Source organism: Hyperolius riggenbachi, chromosome 3 (genome assembly GCF_040937935.1).
Source record: "Hyperolius riggenbachi isolate aHypRig1 chromosome 3, aHypRig1.pri, whole genome shotgun sequence".
In the NCBI taxonomy this organism is placed as follows: Eukaryota; Metazoa; Chordata; class Amphibia; order Anura; family Hyperoliidae; genus Hyperolius; species Hyperolius riggenbachi.
Genome location: NC_090648.1, coordinates 145,431,770 through 145,453,701, shown reverse-complemented (window position 1 = coordinate 145,453,701; position 21,932 = coordinate 145,431,770). Strand labels below are relative to the sequence as shown.

At 42.4% G+C, this 21,932-nt stretch overlaps 1 protein-coding gene across 3 annotated transcripts in view; it reads right to left on the bottom strand.

The window, feature by feature from the left end:
* NOX5 (NADPH oxidase 5) overlaps positions 1-19,928 on the bottom strand; it is a 69,056-nt gene extending 49,128 nt beyond the window's left edge. The window contains exons 1-2 of one of the 3 annotated variants that reach the window (XM_068272444.1): positions 19,809-19,928; positions 3,615-3,765 (exon numbers count right to left, since the gene is read on the bottom strand). In XM_068272444.1, coding sequence (XP_068128545.1) covers positions 3,615-3,765; positions 19,809-19,928 — 271 coding nt within the window. Of the gene's footprint in view, positions 1-3,614; positions 3,766-3,990; positions 4,172-6,411; positions 6,479-19,808 lie in introns of those variants that run through there. The other 2 variants (XM_068272446.1, XM_068272445.1) reach the window with 2 other exon arrangements.
* Positions 19,929-21,932: the final 2,004 nt, after the last annotated feature.

The following is a 21,932-nucleotide window of genomic DNA, read 5'->3' as shown; positions in this document are numbered from 1 at the left end:
GCAGGAGTGGGTATAGGGTACTAATGTGAATATCTGGAAGTCCCCCTTTGAAAGGGGCTACCAGATTCCGCCATAAGTCACCCATCCCTCCTGGGTCTAGCTACACAGGTGTGTAATTACCCCAGACATGAGTTGGGGATGAGCCCTTGACATAGACAAAGGTGCTTTGCAAACTGGATGGATTTTGCCCCAACCCCCCCGCCAACACCACAGCCCCCTCTCTCCTTGCAATTCATGAACTGAATTGACCAATCTAGTTGGTGGTGGAGTCCCATGCTGGCTGAACCATTTAGGCAATACTGGCCTGCAAAGGAACTAGGATTTAAAAAAAGACTTGGAGAGACCCTGATTTAAAAAAATAATAATTTGAATAAAAGGGTTAAACAAAAATATAAATAAATATTAAACATGAGAAAAGAACCTGATGTAGAGAATGTAAAACAGTAAGAAATAAGTGCTGTATGGTGATGAGGAAAGCTCAACTAAAAAGGATAGAAATTGCCCTTCAATTCACCTAAAATCAACCTCTCAAAACTCTGGACAATTACTTTTATGCACCGAACAAGTAAGAAATTGCCTGGCCATAACAAGCATTAATTTGACCACTGAATTAGCTGTTAAACTGTGTGCAATGAGAAGGACCGAAGTTTTCCCGCTGAAAGTGAGTATTTAACAACTCGCAATTGAATTGGGTTCTTGATTAGCTACAGTTAAAGTCTCTTTACAGAAATAAAAATTGTTGCCTTGGAGAATTTGATTTGTGCCGGAGTGCTTTGGGATATGGCCTTCCTGTGCAGTTCTATTTACCCAATACTTCTGATTTTGGCAGCAAGCCAGGAACAACACAAAATGTTCTAAAAGAAAAAGTCTCAGCAAGGCAAAAATTGTGTCAGAAACGTTGAAGAATTAGAAAAAAAAAACTGTAGCAGAATATGTTTCCAACAAGTCCTTTGGAGGCATGCACTTAGGCTGGGTGTACACATGACAGAAACGCTAGCGTATCGGGAAACGCCTTTTTTGCCGCTAATGGAAGTCTATGGTTCCCAGGAAAAAACACATGTAAAAAACACATATGCGTTTTTACAGTATGCATTCCGTAAACGCCGGCAGTTTTGCATAATATGCAGGATGGCTGCCAAAATGCAGATAATGAAAGTCAATGGGAATGCAATGGTATGCGTTTTTCATGCATTGTTTATGCGTCTTTCATGCATTTTTTATGCGTTTTTCATGCATTTTTATGCGTTTTTGCTTAAAAAAATTGTTTAGTGATGCATTTTCTCTTCCTGGTGTCTCCCTGGTGATTTGCAAAAAACGCAATAAAAAAAGCATGAAAAAGCATACAAAATGCATATGCGTTTTGCAACGCATATGCATTTTGTAACGCATACAAAATGCATATGCATTTTGTATCAGAGAACCAAAAAATGCATACAAAACACACGGAAAATGCATCAACAACACGAACGCACAAAAAACGCAACAAAAACAGCAAAGCACATGCCAAAAAACGCTACCTTTCATGCTATGTCAAATGTGAACCCAGCCTAAATCTATCTAATTGGTTATCCCGCCTAAAAGGCCTGTACACACTGCTGATTTGTGCTGCAATTTAAAAAAATTGCATGCAATTTTTTTTTTAATCGCAAAGCCTTCATGAAAACAGTAAAATTGCATCATACCAGTGTGTACAGGTCATGACGATTTTCATGGTTTTTGTAAAGACCTTGTGATTAAAAAAAACACATGCAATTTTAAAAACGCAGCACAAACGTTATGGTTTGTTTTTCAGCACACAGCAAGCAAGAAGTAGAACAAAGTAAAATAAATAAGATGAAACAAACAATATCAAAGTTATGTTAATCAATGACTCTCTTCGTTTTTTTTTATGTTATTGATATTTTTGCTTGGAAAATACTGAAAAGCTTTGGGCCATAGCTATATTTCCAGGATACAGCCCTCAGCCTATACAATATTGGTATGAACAGAAAGGACACCAGGTATATTGTGGCTGCCATATAGATTTTATTTAAACAATACCAGTTGCCTTGCTTCCTGCTGATCTATTGAGCTGCAGTAGTGTTTGAATCACACACCTGAAACAAGCATGTGGCTAATCTAGTCAGACTTCAGTCAGAGCACCTGATCGGCATGTTTGTTCAAGAGGCACTACAGCGAAAAACTGTAACATTAAAAAGAAAGAAAAAAAACCCTATCAAATTATCTCTATATATTTTAGGTGTTTCAATAAACTGCAGTATAAATACCGCATAATCCCATGCACAAGGCACAATAGCACGTCGCTGCCGGCACAGAACTCAGCTGTCTAAAGACAGCCGTGTTCCGTACCTTGATCAGGAGCCGTTTTGAGAAAATCACAGTGATCAGGATTTGCAAAAAGAAAAAAAAGCCTCTGGTCCTTAAAGGGGCACTATGGTGAAAAATGTTAAAATGTAAAATATGTGCAAACATATAGAAATAAGAAGTACATTTTTTTTCAGAGTAAAATGAACCATAAATTACTTTTCTCCTATGTTGCAGTCACTTACAGTAAGTAGTAGAAATCTGACAGAAGCGACAGGTTTTGGAATAGTCCATCTCTTCATAGGGGATTTTCAGCAAGGCTTTTATTCTTTATAAAGATATTCCCTAAAAAGGACGATGCTGGCCAGCTTCCCTGCTTCCTACACAGTTTTTTGGCAGTTGGACAGAGCAACTGCCAATCACTAAGTGCTTTTGAAAATAAATACATCCCTGAGAATCCCCTATAAAGAGATGGACTAGTCCAAAACCTGTCACTTCTGTCATATTTTTACTACCTACTGTAAGTGACAGCAACATAGGAGAAAAGTAATTTATGGCTCATTTTACTCTGGAAAAAAAAGTTCTTCTTATTTGTATGTGTTTGCACATATTTTAAATTTTACAGTTTTTTGCTGTAGTGCCCCTTTCAGGGTCTGTAGCTAAAAGTATTTGAACCTGAGGATCAGCAGAACATGCCGGCAATTAGCATTGGTTAAAAAGAAAAAACAGCATGGCTGCCTCCATATCCCTCTCACTTCAGGTGTGCTTTAAGCATCTGTCACACAAGAATGGCAGCGTTTGTAACAGGCATGCATTTACTTATGTATGGGGGGCTGTTCCATAACCCCCAGTCTATTAGGAGGCCTCCATTTTCTATGTCCCTGTGCCGCAGAACTGTAGGCTGGAGTTCCTGGGCTGATGTCCTGTGTCCCCGTACACCGTAATGCATGCTGGGAATGCAAGATGCATGCCGGCAGATGTAGTTCCACTGATGTGGTCACATCTCCTGGCCAGGAGATATAACTACATCAATGAACTACATGTGCCGGAATGCATCGTGTGTCCCCAGCATGCATTGCGGTGAACGGACGTGCAGGACATCATCGCAGGACCTTCAACCTGCAGTTCAGTGGCACAGGGACGGGAGAAGCCCTCGTAGGTAAGTAAATGTACGCTGCCCCCCAAAAGCCCACACAATTAATGAACCTCTCTTAGAGGAAAGTTAGTTTGAGAAAGTTTCTGCACTTAGGAGCCCCCATGTACTTCTTATGCTTGAATACATTATTATATTATATATATACTGTACTTACCATCGACATCATATACTTGGAAAAGGAAGCGCAGCTTGTCAGCCTCACTTCCATGGATCAGTAGATGTAGAGCCTCCAATAACTCATCCAGGGTAATGGTGCCACTCCCGTCTGAATCAAACAACGCAAAGAAACGCTCTGCAAAAAAAGACTGCCAGACAGGCAGCATTAGGAGAGCAAGACATGAAAGTGACAATTCCTTGGTTAGACTTTAATGGACACTAATTTTTATAGTTACACACATGACTTGCAATCATAAAAATATTTTCCAGAATTTTTGAAGAGAGTAAAATGAAATCTGACGTTCATATTAAAGTGGTACAAAACACAGCATTTCTTCTTTGCTTAAAAAGATTATTTACAGCATAAAACCTACTAGGACAAAAAAATGTTTGTAGAACAGCATTGTAGTAACAGTAGGGTATTGTATCGTGTTAGCCATCAGCCTTCCTGCTCTCCCCCCGGTATCCTCGTTGTAGCGCTAGCTTCCCCATTTGAATCCCCCGACGCTGGGGTCTTTCGGAAGTCTTCGGGAGCTGAGTCCTCCCAAAGACAGGCGGCTCCATACTGTGCACGATTCTGCATAAAACGCAATGATAATTGTGAACTGCCCTTTTCAGTTCAACAGTACAACAATAAAAAATAATAAAAAAGTACTACAATGTGATCAAACCTTTTGGCACTAGGGATGCACAGGCTGCTGCGGAAAATGACATAATATTGCCATCTAGTGGAATTATGTTATATGACTATACTTTATCTGCTACAAATGAATTTGCCTACCTTTTTTATACAATTCAAACATATTCTGTCACAATTTTTTGAAAATGGTATTTAGCAATTTTCAGTTACACTTTTTATTGACAATAATATATTAATCAAGAAAACACTTAGGGCCCGTTTCAACCAGTGCGGAAATCAGGCCGAATCGGCTGTTTCCCTGCAGTCAAATCGCGCGGGGAAAATCTTCCATAGAGGATAATGCTGCCGCCGTTCAAAACGCTTGCCTTAGGGCCCTTTCACACCAGAGGGATTTTTCGGCGTTTTAACGCCACGGCCGAAGTTGGCGTTTTGCTAGGTAAAAGAAAGTCCATAGACTTTCATTTTACCTTTCACATCTAACTCGGCGTTTTGGAGCGTTGCGTTTCAACGCTCCCAGGAGCTTTTTCAGGGCTGTTTACAGCCGAAGTTGGCTGTTGGCGTTTCAATGATAGTCAATGGAAAACGCCAACTTCAGCGTTTTCAAAGCCTTTTCAAAGCGTTTTACAGCTATCTTGTTCACTTATTTTTATAGAAGAAAAAAAAAAGGACGTTTTAATATGGGCTGTAAAACTCTTTCAAAAGGCTTTGAAAACGCTTTGAAAACGCTATGTATTGGCGTTAAGCAAAAGGCTGACTTTCAGCCTTTTCTACCGCAGCCTCTAGTGTGAAAGAGCCCTTAGTGGTTCGGCCGACATGGCAGCATTTTTCCGTGCGAGTGGCAGCGAATCCCATAGTCCTGTTGATCTTTCATGCATTAGTAGTGTCTGAATCACACACCTAAAACAAGCATGCAGTTTATCTTGACAGATTTTTGTCAGACGCATCTTATCTGCATGCTTTTTCAAGGTCTATGGTTAAAATTATTAGGGCCCATTTCCATTTGTGCGGTGCGAATTTGTTGCGAAAAACGTGAAAACTAATTTGCATACGGATGCAAATTTTAACGCAAATTCACGTACGTTTTTGTGTACGTATGCAAATATAACCATGTCAGTGCCTGTGTGCTTTTACATAGATTTTTAGGCAAAAACGTATGCGAAATCACATGGAGAATTTGCATAGCGAAAACGCATGCAAATTTCCTATTAAATACAATGGCTGCCGTGCAGATTTTTCCTGCACAGAAAACCGCAAAGAATTCCTGACAAGTAGAAACAGGCCCTTCCACTTGTATTGGTTATGCGAATCTGCATGCAGAAAACGTATGCAGATTTGCGATAGTGGAAACGGGCCCTAACAGAAAGTAGATCAGCACAACAGCCAGGCAATGTGCATTGTTTAAAAGGAAATAAATATGTCAGCCTTCATATGTCGCTCACCTCGGGTTACCTTTAAAGTCTCTATTACAACTGATTTTAATAATTTAATATACATAACATTTTCCTAAAATTGATTTAATTTTTGCAATAAAAAAGACTAAAGTACCTGGTGCTGCAGCTAGTTGTTGTTGGTATCCTCGCGCATACATTTGAAATCGGCGCCGGTAGACTTGGGCGCAGGACACAGCCGGTATATGGCTGATCCTGTTTCTGCACAAGTCCGGGCCGTATTAATGACTATTCCCCCTCCAGGCCGCCATGGATAGTAGGGGAATGATATAATTGGGCTTCCAGCGATTGCTGGAGGCCGAATTATTGTGTTTTTTAAGCAACCTTGGCTCCATCTTCTGACGGCGCTGACGTTACTCACTGAACGCCGCTCAGTTGTGACTCCTATTGTAGTCTATGGTGGCACCGGCTGCGCCCAAATCTAGCAGCGCCGAAAAGCACTGCTCCGATCCTCGCTGGTGATTGCTAATCAGATTCTGAAGCTAGAATTAACCATTACTTTGATTAACGGATCATCACAGCTTGAATGTATGATCATAGAGAAAGGGGTAATCATCACATTCTCTAGACTGAAAAGTGTCAGTCTTTTCATCTGATTGCCCCCCCCCCCCCCCCCCCATAGATGGAACTATGCTTTCAAAGGAGTTCCCCATAAAACAAGTTTGGCTGAGACCCTTTCAAGAGATCAAGATATAAGAGCATGATACCTTTTGCATGGGCCAAATGTGTTTGGAACTGCAGAGTAGCTTGCTTTCTGTTCCCTGTTGCAGCTGCTGGTTTGGACAGTCAGGTGTTGTCATGTGACACACAAAGTAGGAAGAACAATAGATGCCAGACTACATTTCCCAGAATACTAACAATACAGTAGAGACTATGTACCTATATGAAGAAATGGGACTTAGTAGTTCACAGGAAGTAGATGAAAGACCTCATCTCTGGTAACAAGGGAGTTGTGGAAAATCTGGTAACAAGGCCTTGAGTCTTGCGTACAGTGAAATCAGCCTGAACAGCTGCCGAACACACACTGCTACACAAAATATTCTTTTTTAATTTCAAAAGATGCTTTCCAAAGCAAACACTTAACATTTCTGCCAATCAATATGACTACATTTAAATTGGTTTTGTTCAATCTTATGCTGGGAAAACACCTTGGCTATCATTCAAAAAGCATTTCCGCATGCGGAAATGCTTAAAACAGCTGACTTTACGGAACACTTAGCAAGTTCGGCATTCATAAAGCCTCTTTCCGCATGAAAAGCTGACACTACCGAGCAGAGCGATAAATCACCGCCTTGTGCTGGGATTTTCGTAAAAAATGTAACAAAATGTAAATTCATAAAGATTACCGCAAGCAATATGAGGACGGGAAATACCGCCCCCAATGATGTGGCGATAACAATGTAAAGTTAATAGAGACACAGACCTCCCAGGCAGCTGCAGTAGAGCGGAACACGGTTAATGGATCAACTCGGCAGCTTCCTGTGTCTCCGCAAGCCTACCGCCTGCCTACCGCCAGCCTAAGTCGGGGAAATCTCCGCAGTGCTATCGCACCTGAACACTTTTTTATGAATGTCCACCCAGAACTCTAAAATACCGGCAGCTGTGTTTTCCCGCATTGATTCTCCTTACCGTTAGCTCTTTTATGAATGATACCCAATGAGTTTTTTCAGCAGATTTACTGGCTGATCGTTTTGATGATCGTTTTTCTGATCGATTTTTCAATCATTTTTCTGATCGATTTCCATTCACTTCTATGAGGAAATCGATCAGAAAAACGATCAAAATCAGATCAGACCTGTCGGAAAATATCTATTGAGCCATCTACTGTATCTGCCCAAAAAAATCTCATGGTGTATTCCCAGCATAAGGTTTAGTTGAATTTTGAAGATTCCAGAAGCTGCCTTTACTCCAAATGATCATCCAAGAATATGAGATATAAAACATGATGCTTTATCATCCAGCCTGTATGGGATTGACTCGCATTTGTTTTTACCTTATCTGTATAAAAATATGCTAAAATAAGGTTATAAAAGTAGCATGGAAGTTACGTTGACACTGTGTGCATTGCTCTGTACATTAATTGTTTCATTAGTATGTTAGTAGATTTTAGTTGCATTCTTAGGTTTTTTATTTTTTATCTGTAATGTTATTTATGAGCATGTTAAGATTTTTTATTAATTGCTTTAAAATGTTTTACCCACGGTCTCATATTATTGATTGACAGAGAAGTTTGCATTTAAAGAGACACTGAAGCGAAAAAAAAATTATGATATTATGATTTGTATGTGTAGTACAGCTAAGAAATAAAACATTAAGATCAGATACATCAGTCTAATTGTTTCCAGTACAGGAAGAGTTAAGAAACTCTAGTTGTTATCTCTATGCAAAAAAGCAATTACCGTATATACTCGCATATAAGCCGACCCGCATATAAGCCGACCCCCCAACTTTTCCCTGAAAAAACTGGGAAAAATGATTGACCCCCATATAAGCCGGGGGTAGGAAATGCTGGATTGGTGCAGCCCCCCAGTGTGTCCCAGTATAGCTAGTATAGTGCCCAGTATAGGTAGGTAGTGTCCAGTATAGCTAGTATAGTGCCCAGTATAGCTAGTAAAGTGCCCAGTATAGCCAGTATAGTGCCCAGTATAGCGCCCAGTATGGGTAGGTAGTGCCTCAGTTTAGCTAGTATAGTGCCCAGTTTAGCTAGTATAGTGCCCCAGTATGGCTAGTAAAGTGCCCAGTTTAGCCAGTATAGTGCCCAGTTTAGTTAGTATAGTGCCCAGTTTAGCCAGTATAGTGCCCAGTTTAGTGCCCAGTTTAGCTAGTATAGTGCCCAGTTTAGCTAGTATAGTGCCCAGTTTAGCCAGTATAGTGCCCAGTTTAGTTAGTATAGTGCCCAGTTTAGCCAGTATAGTGCCCAGTTTAGTGCCCAGTTTAGCTAGTATAGTGCCCAGTTTAGCTAGTATAGTGCCCAGTTTAGCCAGTATAGTGCCCAGTTTAGCCAGTATAGTGCCCAGTTTAGCTAGTATAGTGCCCAGTTTAGCTAGTATAGTGCCCAGTTTAGCCAGTATAGTGCCCAGTTTAGCCAGTATAGTGCCCAGTTTAGCTAGTATAGTGCCCAGTTTAGCTAGTATAGTGCCCAGTTTAGCCAGTATAGTGCCCCAGTTTAGCTAGTATAGTGCCCAGTTTAGCCAATATAGTGCCCAGTTTAGCCAATATAGTGCCCAGTTTAGCTAGTATAGTGCCCAGTTTAGCCAATATAGTGCCCAGTTTAGCCAGTATAGTGCCCAGTTTAGCCAGTATAGTGCCCAGTTTAGCCAGTATAGTGCCCAGCATAGGTAGGTAGTACTCCCGGCTCCCTCCCCGCCGCTGCTATTACCTGCAGGCAGCGGCCGCTTCCTAATCCGCGTTCCTCTTCTTAAACTTTTCAGCGTGTATCACAGCAGCGCGCCCGGCGCTGCTGCTGTGATGATGCAGAGTGCAGGAAAGAGCGTGGCTCCCTATAACGGCGATCTGTATCGCCGTTACCAAGGGAACCGCTCTTTCCTGCCCCTGCATCGTCACAGCAGCAGCGCCGGGCGCGCTGCTGTGATACACACTGAAAAGTTTAAGAAGAGGAACGCGGATTAGGAAGCGGCCGCTGCCTGCAGGTAATAGCAGCGGCGGCCGCGGGGGGAGCGGGGAGGGGGGGGGGAGTGGGGCGCGGAACACCCACCACCCACCACCCACCACTATACCACCAGGGAAGACTCGCATACAAGCCGACCCCCCAACTTTTGACCCCCTTTTTGGGGGTCAAAAATTCGGCTTGTATGCGAGTATATACGGTAAGCTCTGCAACTTTCGAAGTCGTGGAGAGGGCTGTTATCTGACTTTTATTATCTCAAGTGTTATTGAACTATTTACTTTTCCTCTGCCAGAGGAGAGGTCATTAGTTCACAGACTGCTCTGAAAGAATCATTTTGAATGCTGAGGGTTGTGTAATCTGCACATATTATAGAATGATGCAATGTTAGAAAAAACACTATATACCTGAAAATAAAAATATGAGAATATTTTCTTTGCTGCTAAACTTTTAGTAATTATTCATAGTACACAACCAATTCATTATATCATATATTTTTTTTTCGCTTCAGTGTCTCTTTAACACAGTGGAAGTTGTCCTCATGCAGCAATAATAATTTTGGCCACAAGATGGCATAGCCTTTGCTCTTTCTAAAGGTGCCCATCAATAATACAATCTTAGGCCTGGACCCACTACAAAACGCTGTCGCTAATCGCAATTGCTAGCGTTTTTAATGAGTGGTTTGTTTTCATGAGGGATTGCTGGCGATTTTGGTAGTGTTTTTAAAAAATGTCAGCTTTTTACCAGCGATTGTGCAGCGATTAGCGGTTTTAATTCTGATCGGTCCTTTCAATTAAATAAATTTTTTTTATAGTGTACAGTAATGTAAAAACGCTAGCAAAATTGCTCTATGTAGGTTTTGACGAGCCAGCGTTTATGTACTGTACTTTACATTGCAGAAATGCTAACGCTAAAAATGCTGCATGTCCTGCGTTTGTGATTTTGGTAATCACAATTGCTCCAGTGGAATTTGGCCCATCCATTAACATTAGCTGAGCGTTTAGAGAAAACACTAGCGTTTTGAATTGCTTCTTAGACTCTCACAAAATCGCTCTAGTGGGTTTAAGCCCTCAATTGTTGTAATGTTACCAAATCTATGTAATAGAAAGGTAAACTGAGTGCATATATTTTAGGTAGTTCTTCATATTACACAGGAATGGTAAGATTGTAAAATCATGATTGTAGGTGGCATAGTGGTGTAGTGGATAACACTCTCACCTTTTAGCGCTGGGTCCCCCGTTCAAGTCCCAGCCAGGGATTACTTGTGTGGAATTTTTAATGTTCTCCCTGTGTCTGTGTGGGTTTCCTATAGGCATTCTAGTTTCCTCCCACATCCCAAAAACATACAGATAAGTGAACTGGTTCCCTATCTGACAGTTGTAGAGTAGCTGTACAGTTATATGTACTTGAGGCAAATAAAAGAAATACTTTGCCATTAAGCCTTGTACTGTGTTGAGCTGAACTACAGGGATTAGTTATAACTCAACAAAATTAGAGCATCAAGCAAATTATTAGGTTAATCAACCCCACGTGGGTCATATCACAGCAAAGTAAAGGTTGGTAAAAGATATATGTGACTTTTTTTACTTTATTCATATGCATGAATCATGTTATTTCCCCCAATAAATCCATGGGCATTCTGCACCAAAATGTTTTCCCAAGGTATACATGACATTGCAACCACACAGCTGCTAATGTACTAATAGTACAGCAGCATACATTTTCCAATATGACCCAGGAGAGGGCTCAAATCCTTTGCTACCTGATAATAGAAATGTTAAAAATATTTAGCCTAGGTTGCCTTGGTCTCTTATGGTATCCCCACTTGGGGTTTCTCAGGGGAACACTGGAAATACATTAATTCAGGTACACTAGCTTACATATAGAATGTTTGGATCTCCTGGCTTCACCACTATGAGAGAGAGTAAATTACATCACTTTGTGCAAAACAAAAGACATGAACTGTTTTTTTTTTGCTTGGAAGAACAAAGATAAATCGAGAGCCCAATATGGTGTAGTATTGTTAAGTTGGTAAGGTAAGTCCACCTGAACATCCCCCTCTTTTAGACGGTTTTTAAACGTTTTTATTCTACTCTGGCGCCTCTGTACACCAAGCCTTGCTGTTTTTTTTTTTTTTTTTTTTTTCTAAATCTTTTTTTTTTCACAATCCAAGTTTATTAAAGTACAAAGAAAACATAGGATATGCAAGAACAGCTGAGTAAAAATGTCTCATTAAATACACAGCTCAATCCACATACATATTAAACCATAAGAGGCTAATTCTCAAATATAATAATTGGTGGATTAGGATAGGATACATCCAGGGATACATTCAGGGAAGACCCCACAAATTCTAGCTTTATAGATTCCATGCTCCCACACCGGGAAGAAACCACTCCCCAGCATATCTTGAGAGATATGCAACCGCAGTAAAGGAGGGCAGCTATAAGTGATAGTACAGTAGAGTAGAGAGGAGGTCGTACCCAATTTCTTAGTTGTTACTCATAAGCTGTTTATATTCGTCAGACTGCTGGAAGTCATTCCAGACCGACCATGTCATAGTATATTGTTCTGACCTATCTTGTGAAGTCAAAATCATGTGTTCCATGGTTTCAATTTGTTCTATTCGTTTGATCCAGGACTGAATCGAGGGGGCTACTGGGGATTTCCAGTGTACGGGGATCATTGCCCTAGCAGCGTTAATGAGGTGTATGGTGGCCGACTTCTTATATGCTTTTAGAGATTCATGTGTATTGTGCAATAGGAAATGGCCAGGGTTAAGAGGGATATGATCCCCTGTAATTTTATTGATTAATCGTTGAACTGAGGGCCAAAACTGTGTTAAAGATGGGCAGGACCAAAAGATGTGATATATGTCACTTCCACTGGCTCCACATCGCCAACATGCGTCTGGGGATGCAGGGAAGATCTTGTGCAGAGTCGAAGGAGTCCTATACCATCTAGTTAAGATCTTGAAACCTAGTTCTTGTGTGTTGACATTCAATGATCCTTTATGTGTAAGTAAAAGTATTTTTTGCCATTGATCTTCCTCAATTTCCTCTCCTAAGTCTCTTTCCCATAGCTCTTGATATTTCATCTTAGCTGGAACTCTTGGGACCAAAAGCATTTGATATAGTGTAGAGACTAAATGTCTATGTTGAATGGGGCTTGTAAGTAGATTTTCAAATGGTGATAGTGGAGCTGTACAATCATCAACCTTCAGGATGGATTGTATAAAATGTTTAATTTGAAAATACTGCCAATTAGAGATTGACCTATTCTCATTCAACAGCGACATTTCTTGCATGGATTTAATCCTACCTTGTGTTACAAAGTCTTTCACTCTCGGGAAACTTTCTTTACTCCAAGATAGGAGAAAGGGAATGTCTTTAGCTGGTAGGAAGTCTGGGTTATCATTAAGAGGAGTAAGTGGGCCTGGGAGTTTTAATAAACCCAGCGTTGGGAGCCATTTTCTCATGGTTTTCACTGAGGCAGCAATGAGGGGGTTTTGCCAGGATGTCTGAGTTTTTGCAGGGAGTCCAAACCATCCTAGGGACGCTGCTGAGCAGCTGGCAGTTTCCTGTTCTATCTCAACCCATGGCTTGGGATTTTGGGGTAACGCCCATTCCACCACCCTTGAGAGCTGGGCAGCCATATGATATTTCTGGAGCTCTGGTAGACCAGTGCCCCCAAGCTCTTTCGGCATAATTAAGATGGATCTCTTGACTCTGGGTGGTTTATTACCCCATATGAATTTGTAGATTTTTGACTGAAGATTTTTAAGAAAGCTATGCGGCAAGTCAATAGGAATACATTGGCTAATGTATAAAAACCTAGGTAGTAAATTCATTTTAATTGCCGCCATTCTGCCAAACCAAGACAGGAGTGATTGCTTTCCCCAGTTGAGTAGGTCCGTCTCTAGTGTTTTCCCTATTCTCCCAAAGTTGGCTGCAAAAAGATCTTTCAGATCTGGAGTGATATAGATTCCCAAATATTTGAATGACTGTTCGGCCCATTGAAAAGCAAAATTTTCTTTACAGGATTTAACCAACCCAGAATCAAGAGAGAGGTTCAGTGCTTGCGATTTGTGGAAGTTTATTTTTAAATTCGATATATGTCCGAATTCCGTGAATTTTTTAATTAAATTTGGTAGTGAAATAAGGGGGTTCCGGAGAAAGAACAGTAGGTCGTCTGCGAATGCAGCTACTACATGGTGGGATGACCCGACTGTGATACCCTGAATATTAGGGTCTGATCTAATTGCGTTTAGGAAGGGTTCCATAGTTAGTATATAGATTAAGGGTGACAGGGGACATCCCTGCCTGGTCCCATTTGTGATAAGGAATGGTCTAGATAATACCCCATTTACTTTCACCCGAGCCGATGGGTTTGTGTATAAGAGTCCGATCCATCTACACATTGCCTCTCCGATTCCTAGACGCGACAGGGTGGCATGAATATAATCCCACGCCACCCTGTCAAACGCCTTTTCCGCGTCAGTGGAAAGCATAAATGCCTTCAGACCCCTCTTTTTAGTAAACGCCATCAAGTCAATTGACCTCATGACATTGTCTCTTGCTTCCCTACCTGGAACGAACCCAGCCTGATCTGCATTTATGTGAGCTGGTATGAAAGGAAGGAGTCGGTTTGCTAATATTTTTGCTAGGAGTTTGGCATCAAGATTTAGCAATGATATGGGTCTGTAATTTGTACAGAGCTGAGGGTTCTTGTCGGACTTGGGTATCACGGCAATATGTGCCTCCAGAAATTGGGAGGAGGGGATAGTTCCATCTGTAATTGCGTTAAATGCTGCTACAAAGGCTGGGGCCAATTTGTTAGCGTGTAGTTTATAATATTGGCTTGTAAAGCCATCTGGGCCAGGCGCCTTTCCTGTTTTCAAGGCTTTGACCGCTAAGAGAAATTCATCCTCTGATATAGGAGCTTCCATGTCTTCACGATCAGATTGTTCTAGTTGAAAGGATGAAGCATGTCTAGCAATAAATTCCTGTATACATTTAGGTCTTGACAAGCCTGGTCCAGTGGCCAGCCCCGAGTCCTGTATGTTATATAGGGACTCATAGAATTGTCGGAATCCCTCCGCAATCTCCTCAGATCTGTACAATTTGTTTTGTTTGTTATCTAACAAGGATGTAATATGAGTACGGAGAGTCTGCTTTTTGAGGGCCCTTGCTAGATACTTCCCACTTTTATTCCCATGTTCATAAAAAATCTTTTTGTATGCTAGCAGTTTACGCTTCGCATCTGAATATAATAACCTGTCCAAATCAATGCGGGCTTTGTTTAGGTCCTCTAGGCTAGCAACGGCCAGGGATCTCTTATGGGCCCTTTCCAGACGTTTTATTTTTTCTATCAGGTTTGCTCTGCCCTCCTCCCTTTCCCTTTTCAGTTTGGCACCCGTTCTTATAAAATGTCCCCTCATTACTGCCTTATGTGCTTCCCATATGGATAATTTGGACGCTTGCGAGTTGTTATTCAATTGGAAGTAGTCTTCCAGCGCCTCTCTACTTTTTTGCATTCTAACTTTGTCAGTGAGGATGTTAGGGTGTAACCTCCATGACCACGTTGTAGATGTTTTATCGGGAATTAAGAGAGTCAGGAAGATTGGCGCGTGATCAGATATTGATTTGGTGCCAATCGAGGTGTTTTTAACAAGGTTTAGGTCTCTTTGTGATATAAAAAAAATAGTCGATTCTGGAATACTTCCGGTGAATTGGAGAAAAATAGGTATAATCCTTTTCATTTGGATGGGAGATTCTCCAAGGGTCCATCAGCGTCATGTTTTGTAATTTGGTTTTAACAAATTTCAGAGCTCTATATGAGAGCGCTGATGATCCATTGGAGCAATCTTGTAAGGGGTTCAGCGGGATATTGAAATCCCCACATAAAATCAAGAGGCCTCTGCTAAAATTAGATAACTTTGTTAAGGTTGAGGCTATAAAAGATGGCTGTTTCCTGTTAGGGACATACACGTTTGCTAGTGTGATCTCCTTATTTGCTATCTTCCCTTTCACAAATAGGTATCGTCCCTCTGGGTCCTCCTCTCTTCCCTCCTCCACAAATGAAATGTCCCTGTGTAGGAAGATAGATACTCCTTTGGTCTTAGAAACGGGGGAAGTTGCATGGAATGAGAGTGGAAATTTGTAATGAAACTTCCTTGGCATATGATTAGTACGCAGGTGCGTTTCCTGTAGGAATGCGAAATGTATCTTTTCTCTTGTCAGGTAATCAAATACTATGGTACGCTTTTCTGGCGTATTAAGACCATTTACGTTGAGTGAAATCATCCTCCATCGGGACCTACCCTCCAGGTTTGTACCTGTTACCTCCTCCAGTGCCATCTTATTGCTATGTATAGTATGTGTCAGTGGGGAGGGGGTTTCCGAACACCCGAACAGGAGACAGTTAACTGTCAGAGGGAGAAGTAGGAGTATGGATAAGAGAAGGAGGACTCCCCGGTGTGAGAGCATGTGCACCCTGGATATACAAACAACAGTGCTTATGTGAGCAAGCATAAACGTTCCCACGTGAGTGCGATTTGGAGGGTCGCACTCACCACCTAAGTGGGTTAAACAATGTCAGTGTATTAGAAATACACTGTGTGGGGGGGTCGGAAGACGTGCCGAAGCCTTTCTAAACTATGGATTGACAGTTTTAACCATTAACTAATTCTATGGTCCAACCTCTGGTTTTAAAGTCAAGACATAATTGAACCGCTGTGTCCGCTATTATTTGGCGTAATTGAAACTGGGCCTATCGTCCCGCGACAGCCAGGTGTATTATTATTACCCCGTCTGCGTCTGCCCCAGTATGGGTTGCAGACCTATATAATCAGAGATAACTAAATTTTGATAGTTACTGATAGCTATGCGTATACCCGCAATAGTATGGAAGAATATCCGGATTATATTTACTTAGTCTTAAGGTTTGTCAGCGAACAGAGTGGTTAAATTATCTCAATATCAAACTTCCAGCATTAACTGTCTCCTTTTGCATGCACAAGGAAGGAATGCGGAAATATCTCAGGTGAAAAGTGCCTAGTAAAGCGTTAAAAGGGGTGGAAAAGTATATGGGGGGGGGGGGGCACAGAGGGGATATAGAGGGGAGAAAGGTGGTGCAGAGCCTATACACAGCAGAGCATTCCAGTTTTAGTGTTGCAGGCATAAAGTTTCATTATCTACCTGTTAAAAGGAATGCTCCGTGCTAGGATGCAAGAGACGTGGGAGGGGTAGGAGGTGGAATTAGAGAGCAGTGAGACCAGAACATGGCATACGTAACATAATACATCATAATTACTAGTGTACATTAATAGCTGCTCATCTTGATATTAGTATCATTAAAGTTCGCTATGTTCCATTGAGCAAGTGCAGTTGTACATTACTTACAGTCATTGAGCTAATCCTACCCCTCATCTAGCTTTCCTGCCCTTATGAACAATAAACACTGTGTCCTCACCAAGCAAATAGATAAACAAACCATGCATATATAAAATCCTGAGAAGTATGGAAAGATTGCATAAAAAAAAAAAAATTGGGTGCCTAGGGTGCAAAAGGAGTGTTTATAGTTACCACTTCCGTATACGGGGCAAGAGGAAAACGGGGAACACAAAAATAGAACACAAACGAGAAAAAGAAGCCCCCGGAGGGGTTCGGCTCCATAAGTTGTCGCGTGGAGATGTCCGGCAGAGGGGAGAGAGCAGGAATGCTTCTCCTTTGTAGCCATATTAGAGTTCCGTGCGCACCGACATTAGTCCTCTTCTTCTGAAGTGTTTGGATCTTGCCGTGAATGAGCAGGTGTATCCTGGGATCTTGGCTCTCTACTTCTGGATCGGTGGCTTATAGAGGCCGATCTAGATCGCGATCTACGGGTGCTAGCCGATGCACTTGTTTCTGTTTTCTGGAATGGAGAGGCAAAGTCCCAGTTCGGTATATCCATTGTTGGCAGGTCCAAATCCTTACAAAAGGTGGTGGTATCTGCAGCTGATTTTAACACATAAATTTTCCCTCCGGTCGTCACTGATAGCGAAAATGGGAAGTGCCAGCGGTACATTAAACCCTTATCTTTCAGAGCTTGCAGGAGGGGTTTCAGTACCCTTCTTTTCGCCAGAGTTATCGGGGAGAGATCCTGATATAATTGGATAGGGATTTCGTTAAACAGAATGGCGTCCTGTGTTCTTGCCGCCCTCATTATTGCTTCTTTTAGTGGAAAGGACTCCAGACAGCATATGATATCTCTTGCTTTGTCTGCCTCAGATCCTCTTGGGCGGAGAGCTCGATGTGCCCTCACAAACGCTATCTCTGTATCTGTGGATCTCTCCAGTAAGCTATTAAAGATGGATGTCAAGGCCTCCTGTATTTTCTCCGACGTCACTCCCTCTGGGACCCCCTTTACCCTAATATTACATCTTCTCCCTCTGTTATCTAGATCCTCGAGCTGCCTTGCATGCTCCAGAAGTCTAATATCATGAATATTCGTTTTCTTATTGAGGGATTTGATCTGCGTGGATTTCTGCTGGTCTGCGGCTTCCAGAGCTTGTAGTCTTGGGCCAATGGCCGCTACGTCTGCTCGGACCTCCGAGATTGTGGCATGCATGTACTTTTTAATGTCTTCCGCTATACTATGCATGTCGGCTAGGGTAGGGGACCTCTGCTTGTTACTTGCCTTCGGGTCAGTGTCTTGGGGAGAGGACGGTGCGTCATGGTTCTCGTCCGTCGGCGCCATCTTGGAGGCCTTAGCGCTCGTTTTGTGTGTCCGGAATATCTCCGCGACAGATTTGCCGATCTGCGTCTGGTTAGTCTTGGGGGTAGCCGAAGAGTTCTGGGTGCTGCGGGTACCTGGCATCGCTGGAACAGTCAGCCCAAATTCGCTGGGTCAGTAGCAATAGCGGACACGTTGCGGGAGAGAGGGATTCAAGCGGCCATCTTCTAGCAGCGTCAAGCCACGCCCCGTTTTTTCTAAATCTAACTCATTACATGGATGTATTTCAAACAAAAAATAATTTACCAGCTTTGAAGAAATGTTCTTAAAGGGAACCTGTGATGAAGGGAAATAAAAGTTTTGTACATACCTGGGGCTTCCTCCGGCCCCCTCTGCGCAGATCACTCGCATGCCGCGGTCCAAAGCCTCCTAGGTGCTCCAGTAACAGCCCCATTCTCTGCGGCCAGTCGAGAGTACTGCACATGTGCGGCCCGGCCTCACGCGCCTATCCCGCCATGCTGTCGTCGCCAGGAACGCTCTGCGCCTATGCCATACTACTGCTTAGAACACTCCCAGCCATGGGAGCAAGTTGGGGGAGCGCGCTTGGCCGCACTGCGCCTGCGCTGACTGACCCCGACTGGACATGGAGAACGGTGCTGCTACCAGAACATCTAGGAGGCTTTGGACCGCTGCATGGGAGCGATCTGTGCAGATGGGGATGGAGGAAGCCCAAGGTGTGTATAAAACTTTTAATTTTCATCGTCTCAAGCACACTTTAAAGCATCACATTTGTAATGTATAATCAAAAGCAATGTTGGTGCACTTTATAATTGTGGCCATTTCTTACAGCTAATGCATTGTAAAACTAGGTGGTGTCGTTTCTGAAGAAACCACATGATGTTCGCTTTGTGTCTGATTGGCTCATTGTGGCTCTGCCCACTTTGCCATATTTTAATCACAGTCACCCAGTGACCCAAGTTTGGGAACTCTGGCTTTAATACTGTGAGAATTACAGCTCTTTATATTTTTGCATTGAAGTCAATAGCGAAAGTATGATTGGTTGTTTGTGGCTTCGACCACTTTTTTGGGTTCCTAAAATGTGACAGAATTTTTCAGCTTCACCCTATGACTAAGTGACCCAAGATTGGTGAGTGTAACTTCAAATCTGTACACGTGGCAAAAGTTTACAATTTTCCAATGAAAGTCTATGGGAAAAAACGGGGTCTTTGGGGGCCACCACAGGGGCACAAAAGGGGTGCTTAACAAAGCAAAAGCAACCTGCATTACTATGGGCCAAAAAAGTGTGCAAAGTTTCATAATTGTACTTTTAAAACTCTGGCCATTGGTAGCTCTGCCCACTTTGGGGTGCCCAAAAATACATATTTGTATTCTGAGTGACACCAACAATATGTGGTCGGAGCTTCGGGAGTGTTGCTTAAAAACTGTACGAGTAGCAGCGATTTGAAAATTTTCCCTGTCAAAGTCAATGGCAAAAAAGGGTTTTCGTGGTCAGCAGCACGGGCGCGGTGGGTTGGATCGCTTATTGAAGCACAAGTAACGTACTTTGCTATAAGAAGAATAAGTGTGGAAAGTTTGGCACTTGTACCCCTAAAACTGTAAGAGGAGTAGCGTATAGATAATGGGGGGGGGGGGGGAGCTAATAATAATAAGATTACTGTAATAATAATAATAATAATAAGAATGAGCTGAACTTGTAGAACAATATGTTGGCTTCTTCAAAGCCAACATCATAACAAGCACTACCTCTTTGACTTTAAGGGCTGCCTTGAATTCTTCTAAATCAATTTCTTTGTCTTCTCCAGCAATACTTTCAAACTGCTTGGTTATCCAGTCCAGCCACTTTGCATCGTCGTCCGTACTCATGGCTCTACAACACAGTAAAATAAACAATTTCTGCATTACGTACTCAGTAAAATGGTGCCCCTGATCTACATTCTGTCTGCCATTACTTGTGTAACGCATGTCAGAAAGTAATGTACTCTACTTGTTCTAATTTAGTTGTTGGGAAAAGATGTGGAATGAACATCAATACATTTGCTGCACTGGTGTAACGATCGGTGAGCACAGAGAGGATCTGATTACCGGTGATCTGCAGTATCACGGGAAATACAGATGTATACCAGATTATATGTGATCTGCAGTATCACCGATAATCCGATATACTAGCTAACCTCTGTTCACCTGAGTAGAGTGTAGTGGTTGGTGTAACAGTAACACAGAAGACTAAGCCTCAGTGCAGCAAGGAGTACTGCACAGATTCCTTCCGCAGACCTGAGCTCTCCAAGACGGGAGGAGTCAGACTGACAGTAGGAAGGCTGATCTGAAAGTGACACTCTGGAGAAGGTGTCACTGACAGGACGGGGAACCGCCTCCAACAGTGAGGTCGGTTCTCGAGGTCGGACAAGCCAGGTCGTACACACACGGACAGATAACGTACAGTATCGTAAAGCAAAGACGGAGTCAAGGTACAGGCAGGGTTCAGCAACAGGGTATCAGAAATATCGAGGTACAAGATCAGGAGGCAGAAACCGAGTCTAAGGATGAGCCGGGGTTCGGCAACAGAGTATCAGAAATTTCGAGGTACAGGATCAGGAGGCAGAAACCGAGTCTAAAGATGAGCCGGGGTTCGGCAACAGAGTATCAGAAATATTGAGGTACAGGATCAAAGTTTCAGGAGGATAGTCAGGCAGGCAAATAGGTCATAACAGATAATCACAAACAAACTAGTACTTTAGCTATCAAAAGAATCTAGCTAAGTGTAGGATTACAGCTCCAGCTGTTCCCGGCACACTTGCGGATCTGACTACGGATCTGGGTGCTTCCACGTATGTGATCGCACGCCAGACAAGGAGCAAGTGAACAGCCAGCAGTATATATACACAAGGACCTTTCCAGGACCTCCCTAATTGCTGGACCAATGGGAGCAGTGGAAAATGTCAGCTGACCCCGCTGGTAAGCTGACTCCCTTCTGACTGTTATTTAAACTCTGCCTCTGTGCGCGCGCGCGTGTAACTCTGAATCCAGGTGGACTATGAGTCCCAGCCACACCAGAACTGTTTAGCAAAGTCTCGAGTGTGGGAGCCGCCTCTGATGCGGATTCCGCCGTTACCAATGCGGATTCCGCCGTTACCAATGCGGATTCCGCCGTACTGCCTATGCGGCATGCGGCGTTTTTTCCGCGTTGTGACGCCATGCTGGATGCGGAAACAGCCGCCTCACCTTGAGAGACGGCGGCTTTTCCGCGTTTCCTTACAACTGGTTATTTTGCCAATCTGAGAAGTAGCTTGGATTGTGCCCAGTGGTTATGTGTCAAGAATAAGTGAACAATTCACCTAACAGGCAAATAGCCACTACCCAAGAAGTGGTTGAAATGCTAGCAAATTGAAGGCGCTAACTGAACACCACTCAACTGGCATGTGTGTCAGTCACAAGCTTACATTTGCATGGCTTATGCTTCCTGCAAAAATAAATAAATAAATAAAGCTCACCATGCAATGTACCTTTTCTTTTACATCAATATCTTTCACTGCCAGTAATTTTCAATTTAGTGAAATTTCAGTGTTGCAACCTTTAGCTGGCAAATCTTACTGCCCGAAACCTCAGACAGACATTAGTCTGGAAAAGCATAACAAATAAGGAAAATGGGCTGTTAAATACAAAGAAACATTTCTTATTACATTTTTTGTGCAAATACAAATTTATACTACAGAAAAATGAGGCTGCGCTAAAGATTTCCAAAGTTCATTTACAGTAACTGTTTTAGCTAAAATGTGTCCGACCAAAAACCAACCAAATAATCAATACAAAGGAATGGTATAAAGAACCTCAAAAGTAATATATAAAAATACTATATTTCAGTACCAAACA